Source organism: Cannabis sativa, chromosome 1 (assembly GCF_029168945.1).
Source record: "Cannabis sativa cultivar Pink pepper isolate KNU-18-1 chromosome 1, ASM2916894v1, whole genome shotgun sequence".
NCBI lineage: Eukaryota > Viridiplantae > Streptophyta > Magnoliopsida > Rosales > Cannabaceae > Cannabis > Cannabis sativa.
Genome location: NC_083601.1, coordinates 17,979,541 through 18,005,173, shown reverse-complemented (window position 1 = coordinate 18,005,173; position 25,633 = coordinate 17,979,541). Strand labels below are relative to the sequence as shown.

At 32.4% G+C, this 25,633-nt stretch overlaps 3 protein-coding genes across 9 annotated transcripts; all 3 read right to left on the bottom strand.

Annotated features, from left to right (window-relative positions):
• Positions 1–504: 504 nt before the first annotated feature.
• Positions 505–918, bottom strand: LOC133029262 (uncharacterized). Its single transcript, XM_061101739.1, has one exon. The coding sequence runs from the start codon at positions 916–918 to the stop codon at positions 505–507; it is 414 nt and encodes a 137-aa protein (XP_060957722.1).
• An 8,403-nt stretch (positions 919–9,321) lies between these two features.
• On the bottom strand, positions 9,322–14,202 carry LOC115707594 (heat shock factor protein HSF30). The gene is made up of 3 exons (XM_030635608.2): positions 13,305–14,202; positions 12,451–13,210; positions 9,322–12,344 (listed from the first exon to the last, which is right to left on the bottom strand). Exons 1-2 carry the CDS (start codon positions 13,977–13,979, stop codon positions 12,476–12,478), a joined length of 1,410 nt encoding a protein of 469 aa, XP_030491468.2. The 5' UTR covers positions 13,980–14,202; the 3' UTR covers positions 9,322–12,344; positions 12,451–12,475.
• Positions 14,203–18,043: 3,841 nt separating this feature from the next.
• Positions 18,044–25,276, bottom strand: LOC115705191 (uncharacterized). Of its 7 annotated transcripts, none has more exons than XM_030632446.2 (9): positions 24,891–25,276; positions 23,360–24,642; positions 22,576–22,644; positions 22,211–22,339; positions 21,715–21,765; positions 21,327–21,467; positions 19,993–21,240; positions 19,130–19,215; positions 18,044–18,303 (listed from the first exon to the last, which is right to left on the bottom strand). In XM_030632446.2, the coding sequence occupies exons 1-7, from the start codon at positions 25,075–25,077 to the stop codon at positions 20,191–20,193; spliced, it is 2,910 nt and encodes a 969-aa protein (XP_030488306.2). In that variant the 5' UTR covers positions 25,078–25,276; the 3' UTR covers positions 18,044–18,303; positions 19,130–19,215; positions 19,993–20,190. The 7 variants fall into 7 exon arrangements, with proteins under 7 accessions (XP_030488306.2, XP_030488307.2, XP_060961011.1 ...); XM_030632447.2 differs by having other exon boundaries at positions 18,044–18,298; XM_061105028.1 differs by having other exon boundaries at positions 23,375–24,642.
• Between the last annotated feature and the right edge of the window lie 357 nt (positions 25,277–25,633).

Here is a 25,633-nt window from a genome sequence, read left to right as displayed (position 1 = left end):
CCTTAAATCACCCATCTGTTCTGGTTGTTTCTTCTTCGGAAGAAGCACCACATTTGCAAGGCTACAATTATTTTCAAAAATACCAGTTCGAAAAAATCTCTGAACCATATTGGTTACATCTGTCCCCACTATGCTCCAGCATTTTTGATAAAAAGCCGGAGTCATTCCATCTGGCCCAGGGCTTTTATCAGGATGCATATCAAATACGGTTGTCTTCACTTCCTCTGCACTCACTGAAGCTTGTAAATTGTCATTCATCTCCACAGAAACTTTATTTTGAACACAAGCAATAACCTCCTCAACATTTACTCGACCGGCTGTGAACAAATTGTTGAAATAACCAGTGACCACATCACTCAATCCCGAATCCCAATCCACCCACATCCCTTCGTCATTAAGTAGTTTCTGGATAGTATTCGCCCTTCTTCTCGTACTAGCCGCTGCATGAAAGTATTTGCTATTTTGATCCCCATTTTTTAGCCAATGTTGCTTCGCACGTTGTTTTCAATAAGCCTCTCTTTGGTCTAAAATCACAAGCAATTTTCCTTTCACTTCTTTATACCTCTGAACCGAAACCTCATCTGTTTTTGACTTCAATTGATCAAGATCTCTTCTACATATGACAATCCTTTGTTTAAAGTCCCCAGTAATTGTTTTTCCCCAACCTACCAACTGTTCAGAGCAACAACTGATTTTCTGAAAAATATCGGACTCAACCGAACGATTCCAGCAATCATTAATAATTTGGTAACACATTGGTTCTTTAAGCCAAGCATTTTCAAACTTAAAACGCTTATTCTCCACAAGACTAGGACACTTTACACACTCCAATAAAATCGGGCTATGATCCGAAGTTGAATGAAGTAAATTATACAGTGAAGCCATAGGATATACCTGAATCCAAGCTGGGTTTGCCATTGCTCGGTCAAGTCGGATCTCCGTCCAATTTGGCTCCCCACGATGCATCTCCCAAGTATACGGTTGGCCCAGCAGCTGAATATCACACAGTTCACATTCAGCCGTGATGTTATTGATGTTGGATATTTATTTTACCAGGATCTTAGATCTACTCACAAGTATGTTGTTTAAACACCCTAAATATGAACTTTCTAAAACGATAAATTAAACACATATAAAGTTAAGAAAACCTTACATTGATGCAGCGGAATTAATGTCTCATTCCACTCAGATCTCTATCCCTTGAATCCTTTCTGTAGCAGAGTATAATCAAGATCTGAGCCCGAATGTCCTTCTTCTTCAAGTTTGATCCTTCACAGTCTTCCAATCTATGATTGAGTTACTGCTTGCTGTGTGTGGGCACTTACTCTTTCACTAGGGTCACGAAATTGATGAAGGGAAAAGAGAGGGATGATTTCGGCCAGGTATAGAAAGTGGGGAAGGCTCAGTTTTTCTGAAGAGAGAAATTTCTGTCAGAAAGATGATCTGAAAACTTGTGATTTGACTGAGCCATCACTTTCTATTTATAGGCAACTACTAGGTTTAGGTTAGGAATTATTTGGCATTAAAATAATGAAAATATTAATTTGAAATCCCACAATAAGTGGCCGGCCATGGTGTTGTATTGGGCCTCACTTGATTTTGCAGTTTTATCAAATTTTATCTCTATTTTCTCAAAAACGCCAATTTTCCAATTCTAACCTTTTAAATGCCAAAACTAATTATTTAATAACTAAAATACATTATTAAATAATATTGTCATTTAATTTAATTATTAATTAGACATATAAAGTCCATTAATAAATAAATAAACCTAGAAACTCTTTTCTTTACAATTTCACCCCTGCTTAGTGAAAATTCATAAAATTAGACATAGTCTAACTTTAGAATTATAATTGATCAATCACGAATCAATTAATGAGTCTTACAAGCAGAATGTTCTCAACTAGAATGGGGACCATGGATCTATATGCTGAGCTTCCAATAAGTGAACCAAATTTACCAAGTAAATTCCTACTTATTAATTCTTCGTTGAATCCACTCTTAGAACTTAGAATTGCACTCTCAGACTTATATAGAGCATATTATATGTTTCACGATATCAATATGCTATCTCATTTAACCATTGCTATAATCTTATTGTGATTTAAAGATCCTCTATATAGATGATTTACATCGAGATGGGATTTCTTTACCGTTCTCACCCCTCAATGTATTTTGCCCCTTAAAACACTTAGCTACCTGTAAATGGTGTTTAGTGATCTAATAATTAGTCAGTTAAACAAGAGCTCATCCATTTACTTCTATTTGCTAAGCTCGAAGGGAATCATCACTTGACTTCTATACACCAGTAGAAGCTATAGATTCCATATTTATGTTCAGCACTCCCACTCAATCATACTATCATGTTCCCAAAATATACGTATCACCCTGACCCAAAAGTAGGCTTAATTAATAGATCTAAGAACATGAATAGCACTCCTGAGTTGAGCCTAAGCATATCAGGATTTAGATTCTTTTAATCTTAAGATCAACTACTGATATTGACTTGGAAAGATATGTATAACGGTAAGTTTGTAATATCTTACCTTAGTTGCAATATCGGTCCAGTCCAATGTATACTCCATACATTCGAAACAAGTATACTTTACTAATTTCCTGGAAAGAACATAACACTTACTCCAAGTGTAAGTACACATCATCGTTGATTATCACATCAGTGTAAATCCAATAACACTGATGAAACAGGGACCAAGTCTTTTGATTCATATGATCACAATCACATTCCACTGTGTTGACGATACTGTAATTGTGAATAAACATATGATCTGGATTTAACTGATTCTGTGTGTGAATGTAATAAACATATTAAACCATTAGCATGTAACTTGACATGAGTAGCACTGTACATTTCAGCACCATGATCCTGGGCTTCTTGGAAATAACTTGACATGAGGAGAACATGGTCACGCACGTTTTGATGAGGTTCCATCCGTGCATTAATGTACTTCTTAGTCGCGTCAAAGCGTGACTGAAGTGATGCCTTACCGAATAGCTCATTTAACTTCGTCATAACTTCAGCAGCCTTCTCGGTTTTAGAAAACCGAGTTTTGAGGGTGTCAACCATGCTAGAAAGCATAAAGTATAGAGCTTTGTCATTTGCTTTCTGCCAACGCTCATACTTTTCTTTCACAGCTTTGGAAGCATTGTCCCCAGGCACTTCAGGTGACGGCTCAGTTAAAACAAACAAGGCACTTTCTCCTATGAGAGCAATATTAATGTTCTCATTCCACTTATTAAAGTTAGATCCATTCAGCTTGTTTTCAGTCAACAGTGATAACATGGGATTCATTTTGATAATAACAGGATACTACAAAATAATAGAAATCAACAAATAGAAATAAATAATGGTTTAACACAAAATCAATTCAGAAATTATAAGCACATAGCAAGTAGGAAAGATATGAGAAAATACTTAAAAAATTCAATCCTAAATAATTTCCAAGGTTTTTCAACAAACTGATATCAGTGTCCCGTTTAGGCGAGAGTCAAAGCTACCATCCATTGAATAGAGTTGTCAGCTCATCTAAAATGTTAAACATTCCAGCAACCTTTTATTCGATCAAGATTGGAATCCAGCGTTGTCCCGTTTAGGCGAGAGTCAAGGCTATTCTATCTCATGAACTTCTACCATTGTTCGCAATTTGTAAGTCAAATATGGTCGCCACCATTAGGGTGATCTATACCATATAAAACACTTACAAATCACTTATCATGCGAGATTAAACGGTGCGAAATTGCTAATGAACGTTCCTCCATTAGGGAGGATTACTCACTAAAACAAACGCGGTATAAAACCCACAATGGAGATCGAATATCTTAATAATAATAAAGCTCATTCTTTAAAATGTATTTTCTTTATTATTCTAATAAATAAATCTCATTAAATTCTAAATTAAGAATTAAAATTCAAAAATAAGAATTTAATAAAATATTTATAAAATTATACTTAGATGGTGATTGAAATAAAATTAATTATTTCCATCTTAGTAATAATCTTAAATATAAATATTAAGGAAATTAATTTAAGTTGAATTAAATTAAATAATTAGCAACTTAAAAATTTCCTTTGAGAATATATTTATTGAGTTCGAAAATATAAAGTATAAAAACTATACAATTTTCGAAAATAATAAAAATAGAAAAGAAATACTTCATGCAAAAGTATCACCTATCTAGATTTTCTTTTGACTAGTTAATTCAATTTCTAATAATAGTATCTATATATATTTTAAATTCATTTATTTTAAATTAATCAATTAAATGAAAAAATCATTGACTTGAGTTGGTCCAAGAATTAATTAAAATAAATAATTAATTTACAACTCAATCTATTTTTCAAGATAAAATTCGAAAATATAGCATAAATAAAATGCAATTTTCGAAATTGATTAAAAAAATAAAGAAAAATATATATATATTGAAAATTATTTAAATTTAAGTTGAAAAATTAAATTTCAACCTAAAAATAATTTTCTATTTAATTAAGTGTCATGAAAAATCAATAAATATTTAAGTATCATGATGAAAATCAACTTAGATATTTAGATTTTCCAAGTTAATTAAATGTATTAAATTCAAGAAATAATAATTAAGTGTAGAGAAGGCTTAATTATTTATTTCTAGTTTAATACTAGGAAAAATATACTTAATAAAATTGTACCAAAATCAATTATTTAAATAATTAATTTCACAAAGTATAATATTTTCCTATTTAAATATTAGAAATAATAAGTAGTCTAGAAATTACTATCTAGAAAATATCTTATTTGACTAAGTATCTTTTCAAAAAATTTGAAAAATATCTAATTTAAGTTATATAGAAAAAATCTAAAACTTAAATAATTTCAAATTTAGATTTAATTAAATATAAAAAATTAAGTTATAACTACTTAATTTGAAGATATCTTTTTAAGTTAATATTCGAAAAGATATTAACCTAAAAAATATCTAAAATATTCCATTTTAAGTTAATATTCGAAAAGATATTAACTTAAAAAATATCTTAAGAATCTTTAATAACTAATGCCTAGGATTCCTCAACTTGATTTAAAATTTAAATAAAATATTCAAATTTAAGTTAGATAAGAAAAATCAGTTGATACAACTAATTTATAACTTAAATAGGAATATTTAATTAAATAAGTTCCAGAAAGAATCTTAGTTAGTTAAAATTCTATATTTAATTAAATACAAGAAAAATACAAATAGTTTGTCTAGAAATAATATCTAAACTAAAAGTGTTTTTCTTAAAATTAACTTTAAAATATTAAAATGAAAATAAATTTTCATATATTTTAAAAGTTAATTATGTTGCTAATTCAATTTTATTAGGTCAAACTAATATAATTAACCTAGTACAGTTATTCAAATTAGGCAAATGGGTCTTCACAATTGGGGTAGTTCATGTGAGGGGGTGCTGGGTTCAGTATGTCGTACCCACTTCTATGGCTCCCAACTCTCACACAAGGCCCAAAAGAGAGGAATTTAACCTTAAAATAAATAACTGTTATTAATTGAATAGGTCCAATAACTAAATGGACCTAAATAAAATCTATCATGGTGTGACATTTTATTTAGCAACAACCTATATGTATCTATATTAAAATAAAATAAACATATAGGCTCACACAGGCACACTTTGGATGGGTCCTATCATGTTGCTAGGTCATACACAGATGAAAGAAGATTGTAAAATATACCTGTTACAAATTATTAACTTGACCAAGGGAGCCATCAGATCATTAGATCTGGCAAAAAGTAACCATGGCTATTTGCAATCAAGTAATAATAGGTTTTAAAAACTTACACACAAGCTACAACCACATACTCCTGCAACAAGGTTAGCTGGATAGTTGGAAGTAGGATTTATTTAATTTTAAATAAATAAATTTCGAAATTAAAATAAAAAAATATATATATTTAATTTAAATAAAAATTTAATTTTCGAAAAGAATAAAATAAATATTTATTTTCGAAATTAAAAAAAATTATTAATTTAAATTTCGAAATTATTTTAAAAAAAATATTTAAAATTAAACCTACAATTTTGAAAAATTAGGTTTCAACCAACCTAAATATCATTTCAAAATTTGCTAACTACTTTTAAAAATTAAATGTTATTTTATAAATAAAAATTAGAAAAGATAAATTAAATATCTCTTTCAGATTTTAAATTTAATTTGAATAAATAAAATAACAAAATTTAAAAGTTAGCAAAATATCTTACATCTATTTAAAATTACATGATTATAGTTATCTTATTTTAAATTTAAATAAGGTCAAATTATATAAAAAGATTTAATTTAAAAAATAGTTAAAATCTAACCTTAAATTTAAAAATAAGATAAGATATAATCAAATTTAAAAATAAGATAGATAATTAAGCAATAAGATAGACATTTACTATTTTAAAATTCAAATTACACTAATATCTTGAATTAAATTTAAAAAATATTAAATTAATTCATAATGATAATTAGAATTGAATTAGGAATAGTAAATCTATAAATACAAAACTACACAAAAAATCGGAAGTTAATTCCATGAAAAAGCATGAAAAAACGAAGAAAAACGAAAAAAATTGTGAGCTGTAAGGACAGTTTTCGCGATCGCAGGAAAATTTCAGCACAGCTCCGATTTTTTCAAATCTTCAAAAAATCATAACTAATTCAAATTAAATCGAAATTGAGTTCTGTAAAAAAGTAACTTGCTTAATTAGAATCGCAATTATGTTTCACGAAAATTCACAAACATCAATCATTCATCAAATAACACTCAATACAACATGATACCATCCAAAAATAAACAGACAATCGTTTTAAAGTCCAAATTTCTTGCAAGTAAATCAATTACCATGGCTCTGAGGCCAGTTGTTGGATATTTATTTTACCAGGATCTTAGATCTACTCACAAGTATGTTGTTTAAACACCCTAAATATGAACTTTCTAAAACGATAAATTAAACACATATAAAGTTAAGAAAACCTTACATTGATGCAGCGTAATTAATGTCTCATTCCACTCAGATCTCTAACCCTTGAATCCTTTCTGTAGCAGAGTATAATCAAGATCTGAGCCCGGATGTCCTTCTTCTTCAAGTTTGATCCTTCACAGTCTTACTCTTTCACTAGGGTCACGAAATTGATGAAGGGAAAAGAGAGGGATGATTTCGGCCAGGTATAGAAAGTGGGGAAGGCTCAGTTTTTCTGAAGAGAGAAATTTCTGTCAGAAAGATGATCTGAAAACTTGTGATTTGACTGAGCCATCACTTTCTATTTATAGGCAACTACTAGGTTTAGGTTAGGAATTATTTGGCATTAAAATAATGAAAATATTAATTTGAAATCCCACAATAAGTGGCCGGTCATGGTGTTGTATTGGGCCTCACTTGATTTTGCAGTTTTATCAAATTTTATCTCTATTTTCTCAAAAACGCCAATTTTCCAATTCTAACCTTTTAAATGCCAAAACTAATTATTTAATAACTAAAATACATTATTAAATAATATTGTCATTTAATTTAATTATTAATTAGACATATAAAGTCCATTAATAAATAAATAAACCTAGAAACTCTTTTCTTTACAATTTCACCCCTGCTTAGTGAAAATTCATAAAATTAGACATAGTCTAACTTTAGAATTATAATTGATCAATCACGAATCAATTAATGAGTCTTACAAGCAGAATGTTCTCAACTAGAATGGGGACCATGGATCTATATGCTGAGCTTCCAATAAGTGAACCAAATTTACCAAGTAAATTCCTACTTATTAATTCTTCGTTGAATCCACTCTTAGAACTTAGAATTGCACTCTCAGACTTATATAGAGCATATTGTATGTTCCACGATATCAATATGCTATCTCATTTAACCATTGTTATAATCTTATTGTGATTTAAAGATCCTCTATATAGATGATTTACATCGAGATGGGATTTCTTTACCGTTCTCATCCCTCAATGTATTTTTCCCCTTAAAACACTTAGCTACCTGTAAATGGTGTTTAGTGATCTAATAATTAGTCAGTTAAACGAGAGCTCATCCATTTACTTCTATTTGCTAAGCTCGAAGGGAATCATCACTTGACTTCTATACACCAGTAGAAGCTATAGATTCCATATTTATGTTCAGCACTCCCACTCAATCATACTATCATGTTCCCAAAATATACGTATCACCCTGACCCAAAAGTAGGCTTAACTAATAAATCTAAGAACATGAATAGCACTCCTGAGTTGAGCCTAAGCATATCAGGATTTAGATTCTTTTAATCTTAAGATCAACTACTGATATTGACTTGGAAAGATATGTATAACGGTAAGTTTGTAATATCTTAACTTAGTTGCAATATCGGTCCAGTCCAATGTATACTCCATACATTCGAAACTAGTATACTTTACTAATGTCCTGGAAAGAACATAACACTTACTCCAAGTGTAAGTACACATCATCGCTGATTATCACATCAGTGTAAATCCAATAACACTGATGAAACAGGGACCAAGTCTTTTGATTCATATGATCACAATCACATTCCACTGTGTTGACGATACTGTAATTGTGAATAAACATATGATCTGGATTTAACTGATTTTGTGTGTATGAATGTAATAAACATATTAAACATATTAAACCATTAGCATGTAAAATTCATGCAAACATCAATCACTTCAAATTTCTTATATCGATAACTAATCAGATTGTAAAGAGTTTTATTTAGGGCATAAAACCCAACAATTGAAACCTTCAATGAGATTTCTTGGGTATGGATTACCTCCCCTCTTCTCTTCTTGACACATGATGTTGTTGAAATCACCAATAACACACCACGGTAATTGAGTTGAGTCATGGAGAGTTCGAAGCAAATTCCAAGTGTGAAATCGCAGGTGTCTTCGTGGTTCTCCATAAATGCCCGTAAGTCTCCAAGTCTGCTGGGTATCAGTTGTGACTGTAAAATCAATGTGATTATGAGAATAGCCCTTGATACTTTCATTATCCTCATTTTTCCATAACAAAGCCAGCCCACCTTTTCTACCTTGGGCCTCCACACAAAATATACCTTCAAAGCCCAAACTCCTCCCCACCCATTCAACTCTACTTTTTTTACATTTTGTTTCACTTAGAAAAATGACATTGGGTTTCTTTTGAGAAATAATCTCCTTTAGGAATTGAAATGTCCATAGATTTCCAAGCCCACGGCAATTCCAACTTAAAACAATCATAACTCTTGGCGGGCCTGTAAAACAGTAACTAGCTATGGAGGTCCGATTTATGTTTATAGCAAGTTTTGGGATTTAGCAGCATGGTACCAAAACTAGATTTTCTGATTATTTATAAGGAGGTCTTAACCAATAATCGTTACTTAAGGCAAGTCTCATCGGAGCCTGAGCCTTCCGATGTTGGCCTCTATCGCTTCTCGCAGAATCTGTACTCTCTTCTATTTTGAATTCTTTACCAAACCCAGCTTCGCCGTGACCGGAGGTAGGAAAATTCCGGTGCATTCTCGAGGGGGAAATGAGTTCTTTCGGAGTGCGTATGCTGGGTCGTAGGGTAGATGTTCTAGGTTCGAATTGAAGGACATGGCTAAGGATTACGAGGTGGCTGTGGCGGTTTTGTGTGAATAGATTGTTCGCTACGCTTCTTTCACGTTTCAAGTTGCCGAATTGGAGTGCTTTATCAGGTGGGTTTTGTATCTTTGAGCTCTTTGGATTAATTCTGTAATGATGGTTAAACTTTGTTCCTGGTGTAATAGACAATAATAACATCCTAACATACTGTTATAATGCTCGTATACTGCTCGTAGTTGTTGGGAATACATTATGGGTTGTTTTCATTTACATTATTTATGCCTTGTATAGTTATGTTTTCACTGGCACTTTATACATGTATTCTCGACAAAACTGCTCCTGATGATGTCTCGGTGGTTCTATCTGCTGCAATTATATTGTTAAATTCAAAATTAATGCAGTTACTCTTGATAAGGCTTTGCCACAATACAAGCATTTAACATGTAAAGATAATCCATAAGGTACTGGAGTTGCTTGATATCTCTTTTAATAAAGGGAGCAAGTCCATCTGATCTTACACTGAAATGGAACAAAAGAACTTAAAATAGCACAGCAGTTAACTGGATCTGCAGATTACTTTAACCCTACTGAGGGAGGCAAAGTTCTCCAAGAGTGTAGAGATATATTAGAGCAAGCAGAAAAAAGGGCATCATCATCTGCCGAGGAAATTGTTGTAAGGTAATTACTTTATATGTGCATAGAAAAAACTCCCTGTTGTTCTCCCATGCGCCAAAAGGTTCAAATCTCCAAGGATAACTCTTTCTTTCTTCTTGATGTTAAGCTATTCATTCCTAATTTTACGGCTCCCCCTTCATGAAAAATTAAAAATTGCTTGCTATGTAATAAATCTGTGTGTTATGTGCAACTCATTATGAGTCACCTGCTTGATGATATTTTTCCTACTCTATCTCCACACAAAAATATGAGAGGGTGTTGTACAAATGCGAGTATGGGGGATTTCTAGAATGTATAATAGGTTATTTATTTGTTATCATTTGTTGCTTCATCTCATTTACTTTACACGGTTATCTTTTAGATATGAATAGGCATTATTTTCCTTTGTCTTCTCTGGCTAAGGCTCTAATTAATTGATGATTATGCTTTTCTAAATGGGCTAAGGTCAAGAATTCAGCTGGAGAGGACAACAACTCTCTTGAACAGGTAAGTACATCTATCAATCCTTGTGCTATGTTGCACTACACGAAAGTCAGGTTAGAGCTCACTAAGATTACTACTTCCCCAGAAATTACTTGTTACCTTTTTTAAAATGCTTTTGATTTTAGAAGTGTGTGGCTCGCCTCTCACTTAACAGATATGCAATACTTAAAACTTGCATATATTTAAAGCCAAGAGAGAAAAATCTTAATTGTGATTGTAAGATTGTTTGGTGTAAGAGAATTTAATAAACCAAATAAAAAGAAATTTGAACATTTATTTTAGGAATTAAATAACTTAAATCTGATTTCTGAATCAAAGAACGAGTGCTGATGACTTGTCACAGTTGGCTTATTTGGGAGACGGCACTCCATTAGAACGGCTAGTGAAGTAAAGAAGATACATGGAAGTTCTAACAAAAGCATTTAATGAGGACTAACAACAAATTGATCGGTTTGTTTTATCCTATTCTTTATCTTCATCTTCAATAAGGTTGGTCAGGAGTCTAATAATGGTAAGCCGAGCATAAAGAAATAGCAAGTCCTTGACATCTATATAATTTTTTATATTATCAATTAGTATAAAAATTACTAGGAAAAAGAAAAATCATAAAAGATTGATTACATATGCATGATTCATAGTTGATGTCAGTGTTTTAATTTCATTTTCCTCTTCTATGCAAGTAGTTAAATAATTAACAAGCTATTTTGTGTAGCTCTCCTACCGTATAGTTGTGACTGTTTTCATCACGAGACTTACTGTAAAATGTAAATGAACATTTGCTGTTGGGTGAGTGTGGCCAATTCCTTTTTCTTTAACATATATTATGTGTGCGGTTAAGATTAGAATTGAAATTTTTGGAAAAGGCATCGCCTCAATTGGAGCAGGATCGAGTTTGGGCATCTATTTGCTTATATTCAAGTATATCCCACATTTTGATTGACACGATGTATTAACTCATCAATTTCAACTTTAATGAACACTAGTTTTGTTGTCCCATTAAAAATGTGGTCTGGCTTCAACCTTCCTTCTAGTGGGCTCCCTCCCTCTCCTCTATATCAAGTTATGTTTTGGTTTGAAGGATAGAGACAGTGGATAATCATAAAAAAATTCAGATGTTGGATGTCAGGAAGTAAAGAAAAAAAAATTAAAAAAGAGATGATATATCATTCCAAATTGTCTTTATCGAATACGACAAAATTACCTTATTAAGATATTTTCAAATATTCATATTCTCATTCAGATATTCTGCACTTTTTTCTTCTTTTCTCTTTTAATCAAAATTGTAAAGATTTCATCTACGAAACGAGACATGATATTGGAATATATCTCTATTACACATTCTTGCTTGATTCATAAAGTACCTAAACATTATGCACAGACATCTGAGCTGAAGTTTATATATGCTCATAACTTCATGCTCTTAAACGACAATCTACATATTAAACGACAGCACCCAAAAAACTATAATCTTATGATATCAAGATTTGGACACTGTTAAGAAAAGCTAGATGTAATCCCCACAAAAAAAAAGAAAAAGAGAAAGCCATATCGTAATATGTTCTCCCAATTTCAAAAACATACCGTCTGACCGTCACCTGCGTAGACCATTAAAATTAATATAAATTCATTTAATAAATAAAGTGAAAAGTATTACTTAAAAAAATAATTAATTTAATGAAAAAGATTAAAAGAGAAACTAACTGTGAGTGAGTGAGCTTAACCAAACTCAAAAAGTTGAGCCAATACAACCAGCATTCCAGTCCACCTCATGCTTCTCATCAATCAAATCCTCCAACTCATGATAAATCGTTGAGTCGTTTACCGCCAATTCTTCATCATAAAACGACGTGTCGTTCAGAAGATCCTCAGATACGACATTATAAACCGACAACACCTCCGGACCAGAACCACTACCGCTTCCACTATCTGATTCCTCTTCGGTGGAGCTCAAAAATGGCGCCGGACCATTATCAGTCACCGGAAAAGTTTCGGCGTGGATAGATTGAATCGTAACCTGTTCTTGTTCTTCGCCGGAGGGAAGAACTCGGCGACGCTTGGCGATTTGGCTAGCATCGATGGTCTCTTTCTTCTGCTTTCTCTTCTGGATGAGTTGATTAACGAACTTGGAACTGAGAACGGTCCTCGTGAGGAAGAGTAGCATCTTCTGTTGACGGAATTCGGCGCATCGAATTCGCTCTTCTACGGAGATGATTTGGTTCTGGGAATTTTTCTGTTCTCTTTTCAGATTCGAGATTTCGTCTCTCAATGAGTTTTGATCCTTCTTCAGATTGTCGATTTCGGATTCCAAAACCACCGAATCGTACGTGGGAGGAATTATGGCTCCGTTTGGTTGTTTATTGTATTTGCTTCTTCTCTTAATGTCCTTCAGCAAATGCTTCTTCCCTCCTTGAAAACCTTTGTTTGCGAATTCCCATCGATCTGGGTCGATTTTCTTAAACCCCTGAAGTATAATCATCATCATCATCATAAGAACCTAAAATTCAAAACTAAAAATATACATACATATATTTCCAGAGAGGAAGATTACTACTCACGTAAGTATTGAGTTGGCGAATGAAGCTTGAGAAATTACTGTGTTTGAAGTATTTTGGGAGAAGATTTTTGGAGAACTCATGAGAATCCCAAACGATGAAGCTATCTCGAGCTGGACTCCACGAAACGATTGACTCAGTACCTGGATCGTCCACCATCTGAAATGTCTTGTTCAGGAATGGCGGTGGTCCAGCCTCATGTAACCCTTCCATCGGCGCCGGAGAATCGAGAGGAGACGAAGAAGAACACCCACCATTAACGATGCTACCTCCCTCCTTATTTTCATACACATTATTACCGATGATTTCTTCTTCAATTTTGACTGATAACTGACCAAACTTATTCTCCTCATCAACAAAAGCCTCCATCGACAGTACCGGAGACGAAGGCGATGAAGGAATTATCTGAGGAGGATGGTCCAATGAGGGAATATCAGAAGACGACGAAGATGAACCGCCATCTCTAGCTCCAATAACACAAGCAGTCGTCTGGTCTTCTTCTTTCTCTTCTTTCACCGAAGCTAGTAACACTACCACTTCTGGCGCCAGATTATGCCTATTTTGCTGTAATGGAACGACGTCGTTTTGCTCAGCCTCCCATATTTTATTAGGCAATTGGGTATTCGATAAGGGAGAGGAACAACCGCTGGAGTCGTCAGTCACCACCACCACCACCATTGACTAAGATTTTTGTTTTGTTCTTTTCGTTAGTAAAAATATTAGGTTATTATCTATATATATATATATATGTGGGTTCAAAAATTCAGAGCTGAAATTGGAGAGGTTGGTTCATAGAAATATAAATTGAGAAATAGCAGAGGCAAGAGGGGGTTTGTTTATATGATCACAGAATAGAGACAGAGTATATTATATAATTTTTTACATATATGGAAATGGAATGTGTGTGAATTATATTTTGTTTTTATATAAATAGGGAAATAGAAATAGTAATGCATGTGTATTTATGTAGTGACATCTGTCTGGAAAAGAAAAGGAATACGTGTGTATCCATTTAAAGGCCCAGGAAAAGAGACCACTATTTTTTGGTTTTGTCTTTTTGCCATTTGTGTAGTGTATGCTGCTAAGTAAAATCTCTCTGGGTCGGACCCCCAATTTTTGTCATGTATGTTAAATCTCTCAGGTCCCCCAACTCTTCGGGGACTTCCACATCGACCCCTTCCTTTCCTTTCTTTCTTTTCTTATTTTGTGCAGTCACCACACCACCACCAGTCCACCACTTCATTTTTTAGTTCAGGAGAACTTTGCTTAATAATGACAATACACTAATATTTTTTTATGTACTTTAATTGAATTATTGAAGAAAAAAAATATTTGATAATTTCGTTTAATAGTGTAAAAATTATTTTTGTAATTAATTTGTAGGTAAATTGAGAGGGTGCCACGTAATTTATTTAGAGCACATTGCACCGCACACACAAGTCGGTTGTTTTTTATGGCCGCATTATGTTATTCTGCCATTAGCCGATAGTGCTGCTATTGCAAGATGAGTGCGTTGCCCAAACACCACATGTCACGTGACTTCACATTTTATTGAAGTTATTTTTTTTAATATTTCACTCTTAAAAAAAATATTAAATCATAATTTAGTTAAACTCAAATATTTGTCATTTTATATCTTTTATACTTGAAGGTGTCATAAAAGTATTAAAAATTATGAAAGGCATGAAAACAAAACTCTTTAATGTTATATTAACATATTCGAATAACTTTCTAATTATTATCATTATCAACAAATGCCTGATTCTACTAACTAAAGTAAATAAATTTTGGGCATCGATTATCAATGACAACTAACTAAATTAGGATTTTTCAGATAGTTGTGTATGGAATAGAATTTATATATTATTAAAGTTTTTTTTAACGAGCTTATATTTTGGTAGTTTTATTGAATCTAAATGTAGTTGAAGATCGTTTATTCTTGTTTAAAGAGCATGATGGTTTTTATTCGGTGCATAGTATATACAAGTTGATACAACTTAGAAATAAAATTGGAATGCAATTGATTTTTTTGGGTTTTAGCACAAGCTTTAGAATTTGAAAGTACTACTTAAAGTTCTCAATTCGATATGACGGGCTAATTCAGGATTGTTTTTCCTTGTCTAAAGAGTATTATAGTTTCTACTCGATATGTAGTGCATACAAGTTCATACAAGCTCAGAAAGAAAATTGGACTACAGTTAATTCTTTTGGGTCCTGGCACAAGCTTTAGAATTTGAAGGTACCACCAAAAGCTCTCAATTTAGTATGGCAGACTGCTTTAAATTGTTTGCCCATCTTGCCTCAGTTAAGTAGTAAGAGGGTCCCAGTTCAAATCATCTGTCCAGTTTATCAAAGAAGTGAGGAAACTATAGTTCATGCGCTTATTCCTATTCATTTGCTGCTCAATGCTGACAGAGGCTTTTGGTTAGGGTTAGGTCGATTGTTGTTGTTGATTTTTACAATTGATTTGGTTAAAATTTGCAAAGGTGCAGTAAGAATAAGTGTGGAGAGACTATTATGTTATGGAAGGCTTGAAATGATTTGGTTTGGAACCAAAAGTATGCTACAGTAGATGGTGTTCTTATCTCATCTATAAGTTGTCTCTTGTGCAATAGAAGTTAGCCCAAAATAGAGATTTAGAGGCTTCTTTTTCCATTTTTGAAGCTAGTGATATAGAGTTGAATTTTAGGTTAAGCTCCAGGAGAATACAATTAAGGTAACTGTTGATACTGCTAGTTTTTGTGATCGAGTTGCATTTGGTTATGGCAAAATCGCTCGAGACTCTCAAGGAAATGTCTAAGTCGGACAGTTTTTCTGGTATAGGCACTCCGAATCTAATTGAAGCAATTGGTATAAAGAAAGCGCTAAGTTAAATTAAAACTCAACTATGACAGAAAGTTGAGTTATAGTCACATTTTAGTAGCAGATGAAGCTATTTGAAATTTATTACCTATATTTTCTTCTTCTAAAGTTAAAAGATTGTCTTAAATTTTTTATATTTCTAAATAATATTTTTTTATTTTTTATTAAACAATCTGCTAATAAGATTATTTATAATTTTACTAGAGCATCTTATTTTTTTTTTTTTAATTAAGAGTTTAAGATATTCATACTTTATCTTTTAGTTAATTTGACAAATTAATAAAAAAAAAAAAAAAAAAAAAAAAAAACTATATTTATTTAAAAAAAATATATATTAATATAACCATAAATAATGGAAAAAAAAAATAAACAGTATATGAAAATATCTAGTTGTATTAAAAAAGTCATTTTATTTGAAAAAAGAAATATACTAAAATGGTGTTTTATCGTTTTGGTATTACGTTTCCTACGTCGTAGTATAATACACGATATTTAAGTTGATGTGTCCACTATAAATGCTTCCAAAATCAAATAGATGCCACGTTGACACACCTTCTTCGCTTTGCAAACTGCATGCATGCACCCCATCTGGCATAAGCCATGCACATCATCTCTTTACATGCCATTTTGCTTCGTTTCTACACGAATGGGTGTAATTTGGACAATATCTAACTTTCAAATTAGTAATTACCATACATTATAATTATGCTCTAATACTTTAATTAATTACTGTTTAGGAATATGCCAATTACAATCTCAACATAAAATTCTCCCCAACAAAGTAGACATAGCATAGATAAGATTTTAGTAATCGGGGTATTTTTTTTTTAATAATTATACTTTACAAGTATCATAATCTATTCACAAATGTAAAAACTTTTACCAATTTTAGTAAAATATTGACTAACATAACCTGTAACTTCTAAGGTTTAAAGCATATCTTCAAATATTCAAAAAAAAAAAAAACATATCTTCAAAATTATAATACAAACTAGAGCATAAATATTAAATAGTAGTCATTTATTCTTCTTTAATAAATTGGCTAATTAAGTGATATAAGCTAATTCAAGTGTACAAGGGATGGACATCATCTAATATAATTCAATTGAAACGAACCGATTCAACTCAATCCAATTACAAACAGTTGAATATTCAATTACAATTAGATTGGATTGAATGTTAAAAGTTAGATTCTAATTGGATTGGATCGGTTATTAAATGTCAATCTCAAAATCCAATTAAAAATCAATCCAATTTAATTACATTTATATATTAAAAAATTATGTGTAATAGAAAATATTGAAAATATAATATATATATATATATTTATATATTTATATATTTATATATTATTTTTATTAGATTTTTTTTGTATGTTGACTTTGTAATACTTGATTGTTTCGTGTATTTATTTTCATGATATTTTGTTTTATTTTGTTACTAAGAAATATTGTTGTTTTAATTATTTAAAGCTTTTGGCTACATTACACTTGTAAGAATAATATATTTAATATTTATAAAGTATCAAACTTAAATAAAAGGTGATGCTTAGTTCTTACGTATTTTTCTTTATATTTTTAAGTTAATATTAAAATTTAGGTGCGTAATTGAATATCCAATTAAAAAATCGATCCAATCCAATTAGTAATTGAATTGAATTAGATTTCGAAGTCTAATTGGATTGGATCGGATGATGATTTTCCAAATCCAATTACTAATTGGATTTGGATTGGATGCCCACCCTACTATACATGATTTTCCCAAGAAAAAAAAAACTTACAAAAATACTGCCACACGATTTTTTTTAAAAAAATACTGTATTTTTATAAAATAACAGTAGAACAACTAAAAATAATAATAGAACAATTAAAAAACAACCGTAGAACAACAGTAAAAACTTAACACAGTATAAAACTTATACAGTAATTTTGAAAAAAAAAAATACAATATTTTTTAAAAAAAAATTCCATCCCACAGTAAAAAACAAAAATAAAAAAAAATAAAAAATTTCAGTTGTGGTGTAAATGATCCAAAAAAGAAGCTAACTCAAGTGTGGGCCAAGCCTTCTTAGTGTGGCCTTGGGCTGCTGCTGTTCTTCAGGCCTTCTTAGATTTTCTCTTTTTTCAGTCCACTGCCTAGGCTTATAACGCAAGTTATGAAGAAAAACTGATTAGGAGATAGGACGATCGATATAATTGTATATCTACTCTCATTCCTATACTACCTTCTTTTAATAAAGCAAAAAAACAAAAACAAACAAACAAAATTTATATGGATGCCCTCCAGTTTAATTTTGACAAAACAAAAAACAAAAGAGCATGAAAAAGCAAATAAATTTTGAAAAATCAGCTGCCTGCCTTGACATTATAATCTTTGACAAAACAAAAACAAAAAAAATGTACAAAAGAAAATGAAGGAGTGGTAATTTTATAGTTTTTACTCTAAAAGAGAGAACCCAAACTATAGGCCAAAATACTAAAAGACACATTTGGCAGAGAAAAAGGGTTAAGATACAATCAACTGGTCATCCCCACAACAGACTGGAGGGCGACCCCGTCCTTGATTGCCTTGTACAAATGATGACCACACCACAAAAAACAAAATTAATATGTTTTTCTCTCTTTAGTTGAAACTATAAAATCTTTAGTTTCACACTAATTAGTGTTCCAATTGGTGATATATTTCCTATATGTATGTACATGTCCTTGATTTGGACTGGTGCAAACATAATTGAGTCTTCAAGACCATACTAGTACAATAATTTATTAAGATACCCTTTTTCTTTCCTTTTCCTCTATTTTTTATCAGATCCAATGCTATTTACTCTGCGTGAGATACAGCACTTTGATTTAAAGACACCCTCAAAAAAGTTATGCAATGACAGTATGACACTAGTTGTCAAGGGGCTTATATCTGAAATTGGTTGGTTTTGTTGTATGGTGATATCAAAGGCATTGTACCTTTACCTTGTACACAGTATTGTAATTGGCTTTGAGGGTAAACAGCTGGAGTGAGAAGGCAACCGCATGATTCAGGAACATATTTGAGTTTTCTGCAAAATGAGGACAATTGTAGAAATAAGTACAGTCCCTACCCGAACATGGTTTTTTCTGATTCAAAAAATAAGAGAAGCAATGTTCAAGAAAAAAAATAATAGAAGACAAAATATGATATAAATATACATAGATATATATATATATATAAGAGTTTAATTAGTCCTATCTCCTCCTTACAAATTCACTCAACCAGTTGAGTTACTCTCTAAGTCTTCTAAAATTTAATTATAATTATTTTTATATCATAAATCACTCATCTACTTCGATGGGCAGCCATTGAACAATAATGGACATCAATTTGAAGATTTACCTTTCAGATTAAAAAGATTGTATTGGGACTGTTCAGTCCGAGCCGACTGAGAAATAATTTTAGGTGAATTTCATATCAAGCCAGAATCCATGTCAGAATAATAAAAATATCTAAATGTGTAAATTCCAAATTAATCAACAAACAGTAATTGCATAATACCAATCATATTTACAATGCCTCTGGAATGAAAATAATGACAAGCTGGTAGGTATAGCAATTGTGTTAAAGTCTTGCAAAATTGAAGGCAGTTGGGCTTCATGTACAAAATATTGATAATGATAGCAACTTCTTTCCCATGATTGCCAATCAATGTTTGGTTTGTCAATAGTATATAGCACATAAACTACCAAGGTGCCATAGGAAAGAAAAGAAGATTGGCCCAAAACTCACCAGTTAGCTTCAATCCGTCTTAACTACCAAGTTCAGTTGTGATTTTTAAAAATCTTTGAAAAGCAAAGGGTACCTGAGTATCAGATGTTGAAAACAGTAGAGCAAACCACCTTATGAGCTGCTAATGGGGGAAAGAACACTAGATTCCTTCACATTCCCATTTCCCACCTCTGTATTCTGAAACTGAGTTGATTGGATTGCCTACATGACCCCCTTTCTTATGATTAACTGTCAAGAGCCCAGGTCTTTGTAAACGAAAAACCAACATACATTATTGCTTGCTTTTACCACTGAAGCTAGACAATAACTCAACAATTCTTGACACTTTTGCCAAACCATTTTGTGAGCCTCCGATCAAACTGTTTTCCCTGATGCCCTTGTCAATCTCAGTACCACCTGATGGATCTCGAATCAACTCATTCTGTTTAACTCGAGACTCATGCTTGGCAGCAAATGCAAGTGTAGATAAGAGTGCCTTCTGAGCTGAATGTGCAGTGTCTTTATGGAACCTGGATGATGAAGGGTCAGGCGACTGAGCAAGAGAAACTGAAGAAGATGGCAAAGTTTTCGAGGTTGTGCATGAATGCTTCTGTTCATCCAATGGATATTGTCTCCCGTTAACACTACTATCAGAGCCATCATCGCAGCTGAATGGCAACTTTAACTTATCCAAAGAATCATTAACTGAGGATTTTCTGAAAGAGAAGAAGTTTATTCCCTTTGGAGTCACTGCAGGTTGAATTCCTTTCAACATCAAATTTGATTTTGGAGCTGAGTTAGTTTGATTAAGCATAACAGAATTGTCAGAAGACAGTTTCACACTGCTATCCCCACTTGATGGCGTGCTCACTAATGTTCTACTGCTGAAATCATCCTGTTGACTTCTTCCAAATGAAAGAAAATTTACTCCCTTTGGTGCTACTATGGGTGCACTTTTGTTTAAAATCTCATTGGAATTCTGCACTATGCCTGATCCATGTTGTTCAAGATGATTCCCAACCCCGGCACCAGCAATTCTATTTGGAGATAAAATTTGTTGTTTGAGCTTAACAGAATCTACCAAAGGCAAACTCCCAACAGAAAGAAAGTTAATTCCTTTAGGTACCGATTTTTCTTGTTTCAAAAATGTCTCATTTTTGTTCTTTCCAGTATTCTTGTGAGAACTAATGCCCGTAGAGAAGGATGAAACACTGAAAGGCTGCTGACAGGCACTCTTTTCTTTCAGTTGCTCCTTAAATTTTGAATTATTCATTAAGGTTGCAACTTTCTTCTCAGGTTCCATAGCATTTGATGAAGTTGTGGCATCCTCCTTAGGTACAATCTGGGTATAAATTTATAGGCAGTAGGTTAAGCAATTGGATATAAAAAGAGCTAAATCAATCATTTTACACAGGCAAAAGAATGTACCTTGTGTGAGAACATGCAATTGTCACCTCTGCTGCAATAGCCTGCAGACGCAAAGTTGCTACAAGGATACTTTGAGAGTTGATGATCAAACGGACAGTCATCCCCTTTCATGCAAGAATTACGTGCAAAATGACAGCAAGGCTGTAACAGAGAGAGGAATGTTAAAAGAACTGTGATATTTGCATTGACCTACGAAGTATGGGAGAAATTTCTTAAGGTGTCAAACTGTAATATCAATAGTTCTACAAATTATGTGAAGCTAAATAGAAAAATATTTGCCAATGGAAACAATTTGTTATCAAAGTGTACTTATCATATTATAAGATACATTGTTACTTAAATAGTGTGAGAAAGCACAATAACAAGAAGTTTTAATTAATGACAATACCTTGGATTTTGTCAAAGGTACTGTGTCATGCGAAAATTTGCACTTGTCACCCTGTGAAACACAAAGAAACTAAGGTTACAATACAGAGAATTCTAAAAGCAAAAGCAAAAGGAATCGATTAACTGATTACTTCTTTCATGTTATTTATTAAGTTCTTTCATAATTATGATTAGGCTCACGCATGCAACTGACAACAAGCAATTTTCTAGCAAGTTTCCCAACATGCACATCAATATTCCTCTGTCCTAGGGTAAGCACAAAGTGAAACTATGAATCAATGGAAACATCATAGTTCGAATAATGTTCAATGTTCAATATAAGAGTGGAAGATCATAATCCCAAGGGGTGGTCTAGTGGTACAGAGGAGTGTTAGAAAGTGCTGGATGGCATTTGTTCAAAGGTTTGAATCCCCACAGATTCAAATAACTCTTGAGGCCATTGGGAGGTCTTCCGGTCGAACTGCCAGGGCCAAAAAATAAAGAGTTGAAGACCATACCTCATAACATCTTCCCACCATAAAGTGACGGCAATAAGAAACAGTCTTCGGTTTTAATATTGGAGGCAGTTTCAGCCTTTTAACACCAAGCTTTCTGTTATTTTCTGCTCGTTTCTTTTGCTTCTGCAACTGTAGAGTTGTATGATTGATCAACTATACAACTAACAAAAAAGTATACAAAAAAACAAAGAGCTTATACCAACTAGAATATAAAAAAATAACAAACTATTTTCAGATAAGTGCAGAGCATAACCACATAAAGTCCAGTAAATTTTACCAAATCAAAAAAGGTATGCTAACAAAACTTTGATGCACATGCACATATATAAACCAACCACATAAAATAGAACAGGTATAAACAATACTTTTTTCTTAGCTCTCCTTTCCTTTGTAGGAAGCCTCCGCTTTTTCTTACCACTGTCTTCAGTGGCAGGCTGCAAATGATCAACAGTAAAACACACTGTTATCAACGGTCCAAATATAGGTATAAAATAATTTTTGACCAGCGCAACAAAAAAATGATTCTTAGTATCTAGTTAGAACAATTAAAAAGTGCTGAACAAGTACTTAATGTGTCTAAGGTTGCAAATCAACGGGAAGTGCAAGCTATATACATAAAATGTATATACACTGTAAATATATAAATACATATATGGATATGTATATAGGAAACAGAAATAAAACTTTATTTCTTTACAGTTTAAGCAGGTTATCAAAAAATTAGACCCTAAACATTACTGCACCGAAACAATATACTCAACACTGTGATGAAAAAAAAAGTGAATATTAAAGACCAGAAACCTCACACGGTTTGAAACAAAGATTCCTCAAACACTAAATGTTAGCACTCACAAATGACACAAAGTCTATTGAAAGAACACTCTAAAATGACAAAAAGACTACAACTATTATGATGGCATCTTCCTGCTATCTTATTGATAAAAAATCTATCAACACTTAGAAAGAAGACAAAGTCTATTAATAGAACACCCTGAAATAAATAAATATCAATACAACTCTATTCATAGTAACTTCCTGATATATTATGTGTATTGGAACAGTTGCACAAGGAACAAAACAGTCTATACATAATAATTTAAAAGACAGTAACACAAATTTGATGTTTATTCAGAAAAGAAAGAAAAACACCTTTGATGTAAATACCTTGTCATGATCTGTTGCATCCTCTTCAATTATTCCATGCAATACAAGCTTATTACTTCCAACGATATTGTTTTTTTCAATAATTGTAGTCTCTAGTAAAGCATCATTTGCATCGACCTTACTAGCCCTCTGCAATATTTCGTTCACAGAAACATCAGGTTTACTAACAGCTTTAGTTTTATCACTTTCCTTGAATCCCATTCCATTATTATTGTCAAGGAGAGAGAAAGTGGACTCAGAATCTCTTTCAGTGGCTACTTTACAGGATAACTCTTCTGTATCAGGTATAGACTCCTCGTTTACTTTGTCACCCTCCAATAACACTGCATCCTGCAGCAACATATCCATTGAAATATCATCCACGGAGAACCCACCAGAAATTTCTCCCTCTTCCATATCTACATCTCCCATAATACCACAAGAAACTGACTCGTCCAATTTAATATCCTTAAGTGACATTTCTTGCACCTCCTTTAATGCATCAGGTTCCCCTGTTGTCTTGTCATCGTTTCCATTATTAACGCCTGAAGTGTTTGCCAATGTAGTTTTGTTAAAGGAGGAGGCTTCAGAAAAATTCTCACCGTGGAACTCTGTCCTCTCAGTCTTCCCTGCTTCAATAATGGAAACAGATGAGTTATTCAAATCCATGGCAGCAGCATAATTAAGTTCCCTATCATTTTGTTGTCTTACTGTACCAGCATCCAAGACTGTTGTATTCAACAAAGATGGTATATCCTCACTATTCTCTCTTCGAACAACACTTTCGCCAATAACAACATTATTCAAAGATAAAGCCTTTTGACTCACATTTACAGACATTTCGCTATCAATTTGCTTACTGTCCACATGTTCTTTTTGGTTATTAAATACCACCACTTCATCAATGCCACTTTGGTTTTGAACCAAAGAAACTACTGGGGGCTTTGAATTGTTATCAAGGACAGTGTCTTCACTTCCTTTTACAATACACTCTAACTCATCTATTAACACTAGTTCCGGGCCAAACTCCGGCTCTTGGAAATCACTAGCATCCTTTTGATTTGGCAAATCCTCATTTTCATCTATTCTCATCAGCTTATCAATCTCATCAATTGACAATTGTTGGCTATGCCTACTATCCAGAGAGCATTTATCATCAACATTTAAATTCACTTCTGTGTTTTTATCAGATTTCAAACCCTGAGGCTGTGTGTTATCACTACCAACCAATTCAACAAACTGAGAAGCCTGACTCTCGGTTCTTTGCCCCAATTCATTACCGTCCTTCTCTGTATACAGAAGAATAAAATCAATCATAAAAAAATAGACAACTAAAGCTAGAAAAAGCACAAACAAAAACACACAATTCGATCCTGATCATGAATGAAAAATATAACAAAACTTCCATGAAAGAAGCAATCAATTAATCGATTACAAGTGAAGCTAAAAATTGTAGAAATTCAGCTGTTAGAATGAAAATTCGGTATTCAGTGACCAAACGAATCCATAACTGAGTTGGGGTTTGAGTGTTTTATACCGTTTCTAAGATCCTTGTGAAGATTATGAGTGGAAGGAGAAGGTTGTGAGTCGTCGTAGCAGTGAGAGAAAATTCGAACCAAAGTAAGATATGTTTGGCTTTGGAGGTGTCTTCGAGGGTGAGGAGGGAAATGCAGTAGGGCTTCGGATGTTTTAAGTGTTTCAATTTGTGGTTCCTCCACTGCCATCGCTGTCCTGTACTTTTATCAAATGTCCCAAAACCCTAATAAGAAGAGGAAGGAGGGATTTGTGAAGTGTTTCGCTCACACCAACAAGATGGTCTCTGGTCAGGCTCAGGCGTTTCTTATGGGGGTCGGCGTTTCGATTGCCCGTTGTTGCTTTTCTTTTTCTTTTTTAATGGCACACAGTGACCATTAATGGTAAGGTAATGAATTTTGTTGAGAAAAGTTAATGAATTTTAATTATTTTTATTTTATTTTGGGGAGTTATATTTGCACCTCATAAAATTATAAATACACCTTATTATTAAAAAAATATAAGTTTAAATAATTTTTAAAAATTACTCTTAATATTTTTTTAAAAAAAATTTCTTCACATTATTTTATGTTAATTTCAATACTTATTTTGATTTTATTTTTATAATTTTTCTAACTCATGTATATATTTTTTTTTATTTTTTTCTAAGAAAATTTCATATAATTTTTATTTTAATTTTTTTTTCATAATTTTTAAAATGTAATTTAATTTTGTTTGATAGGTATATTTTTTAAGAATATAAATTGA

Excerpts from the sequence above, each read along its gene's own strand:
- LOC133029262 (XM_061101739.1), bottom strand. The coding sequence starts at position 918 with ATGGCAAACCCAGCTTGGATTCAGGTATATCCTATGGCTTCACTGTAT.
- LOC115707594 (XM_030635608.2), bottom strand. The coding sequence starts at position 13,979 with ATGGTGGTGGTGGTGGTGACTGACGACTCCAGCGGTTGTTCCTCTCCC. Across the intron at positions 13,211-13,304 it reads TTCGCCAACTCAATACTTAC|GGGTTTAAGAAAATCGACCC; the intron begins GTGAGTAGTAAT and ends ATTATACTTCAG.
- LOC115705191 (XM_030632446.2), bottom strand. The coding sequence starts at position 25,077 with ATGGCAGTGGAGGAACCACAAATTGAAACACTTAAAACATCCGAAGCC. Across the intron at positions 24,643-24,890 it reads TCACAAGGATCTTAGAAACG|AGAAGGACGGTAATGAATTG; the intron begins GTATAAAACACT and ends TTCTGTATACAG. Across the intron at positions 22,340-22,575 it reads AAAGGAGAGCTAAGAAAAAA|TTGCAGAAGCAAAAGAAACG; the intron begins GTATTGTTTATA and ends ACAACTCTACAG.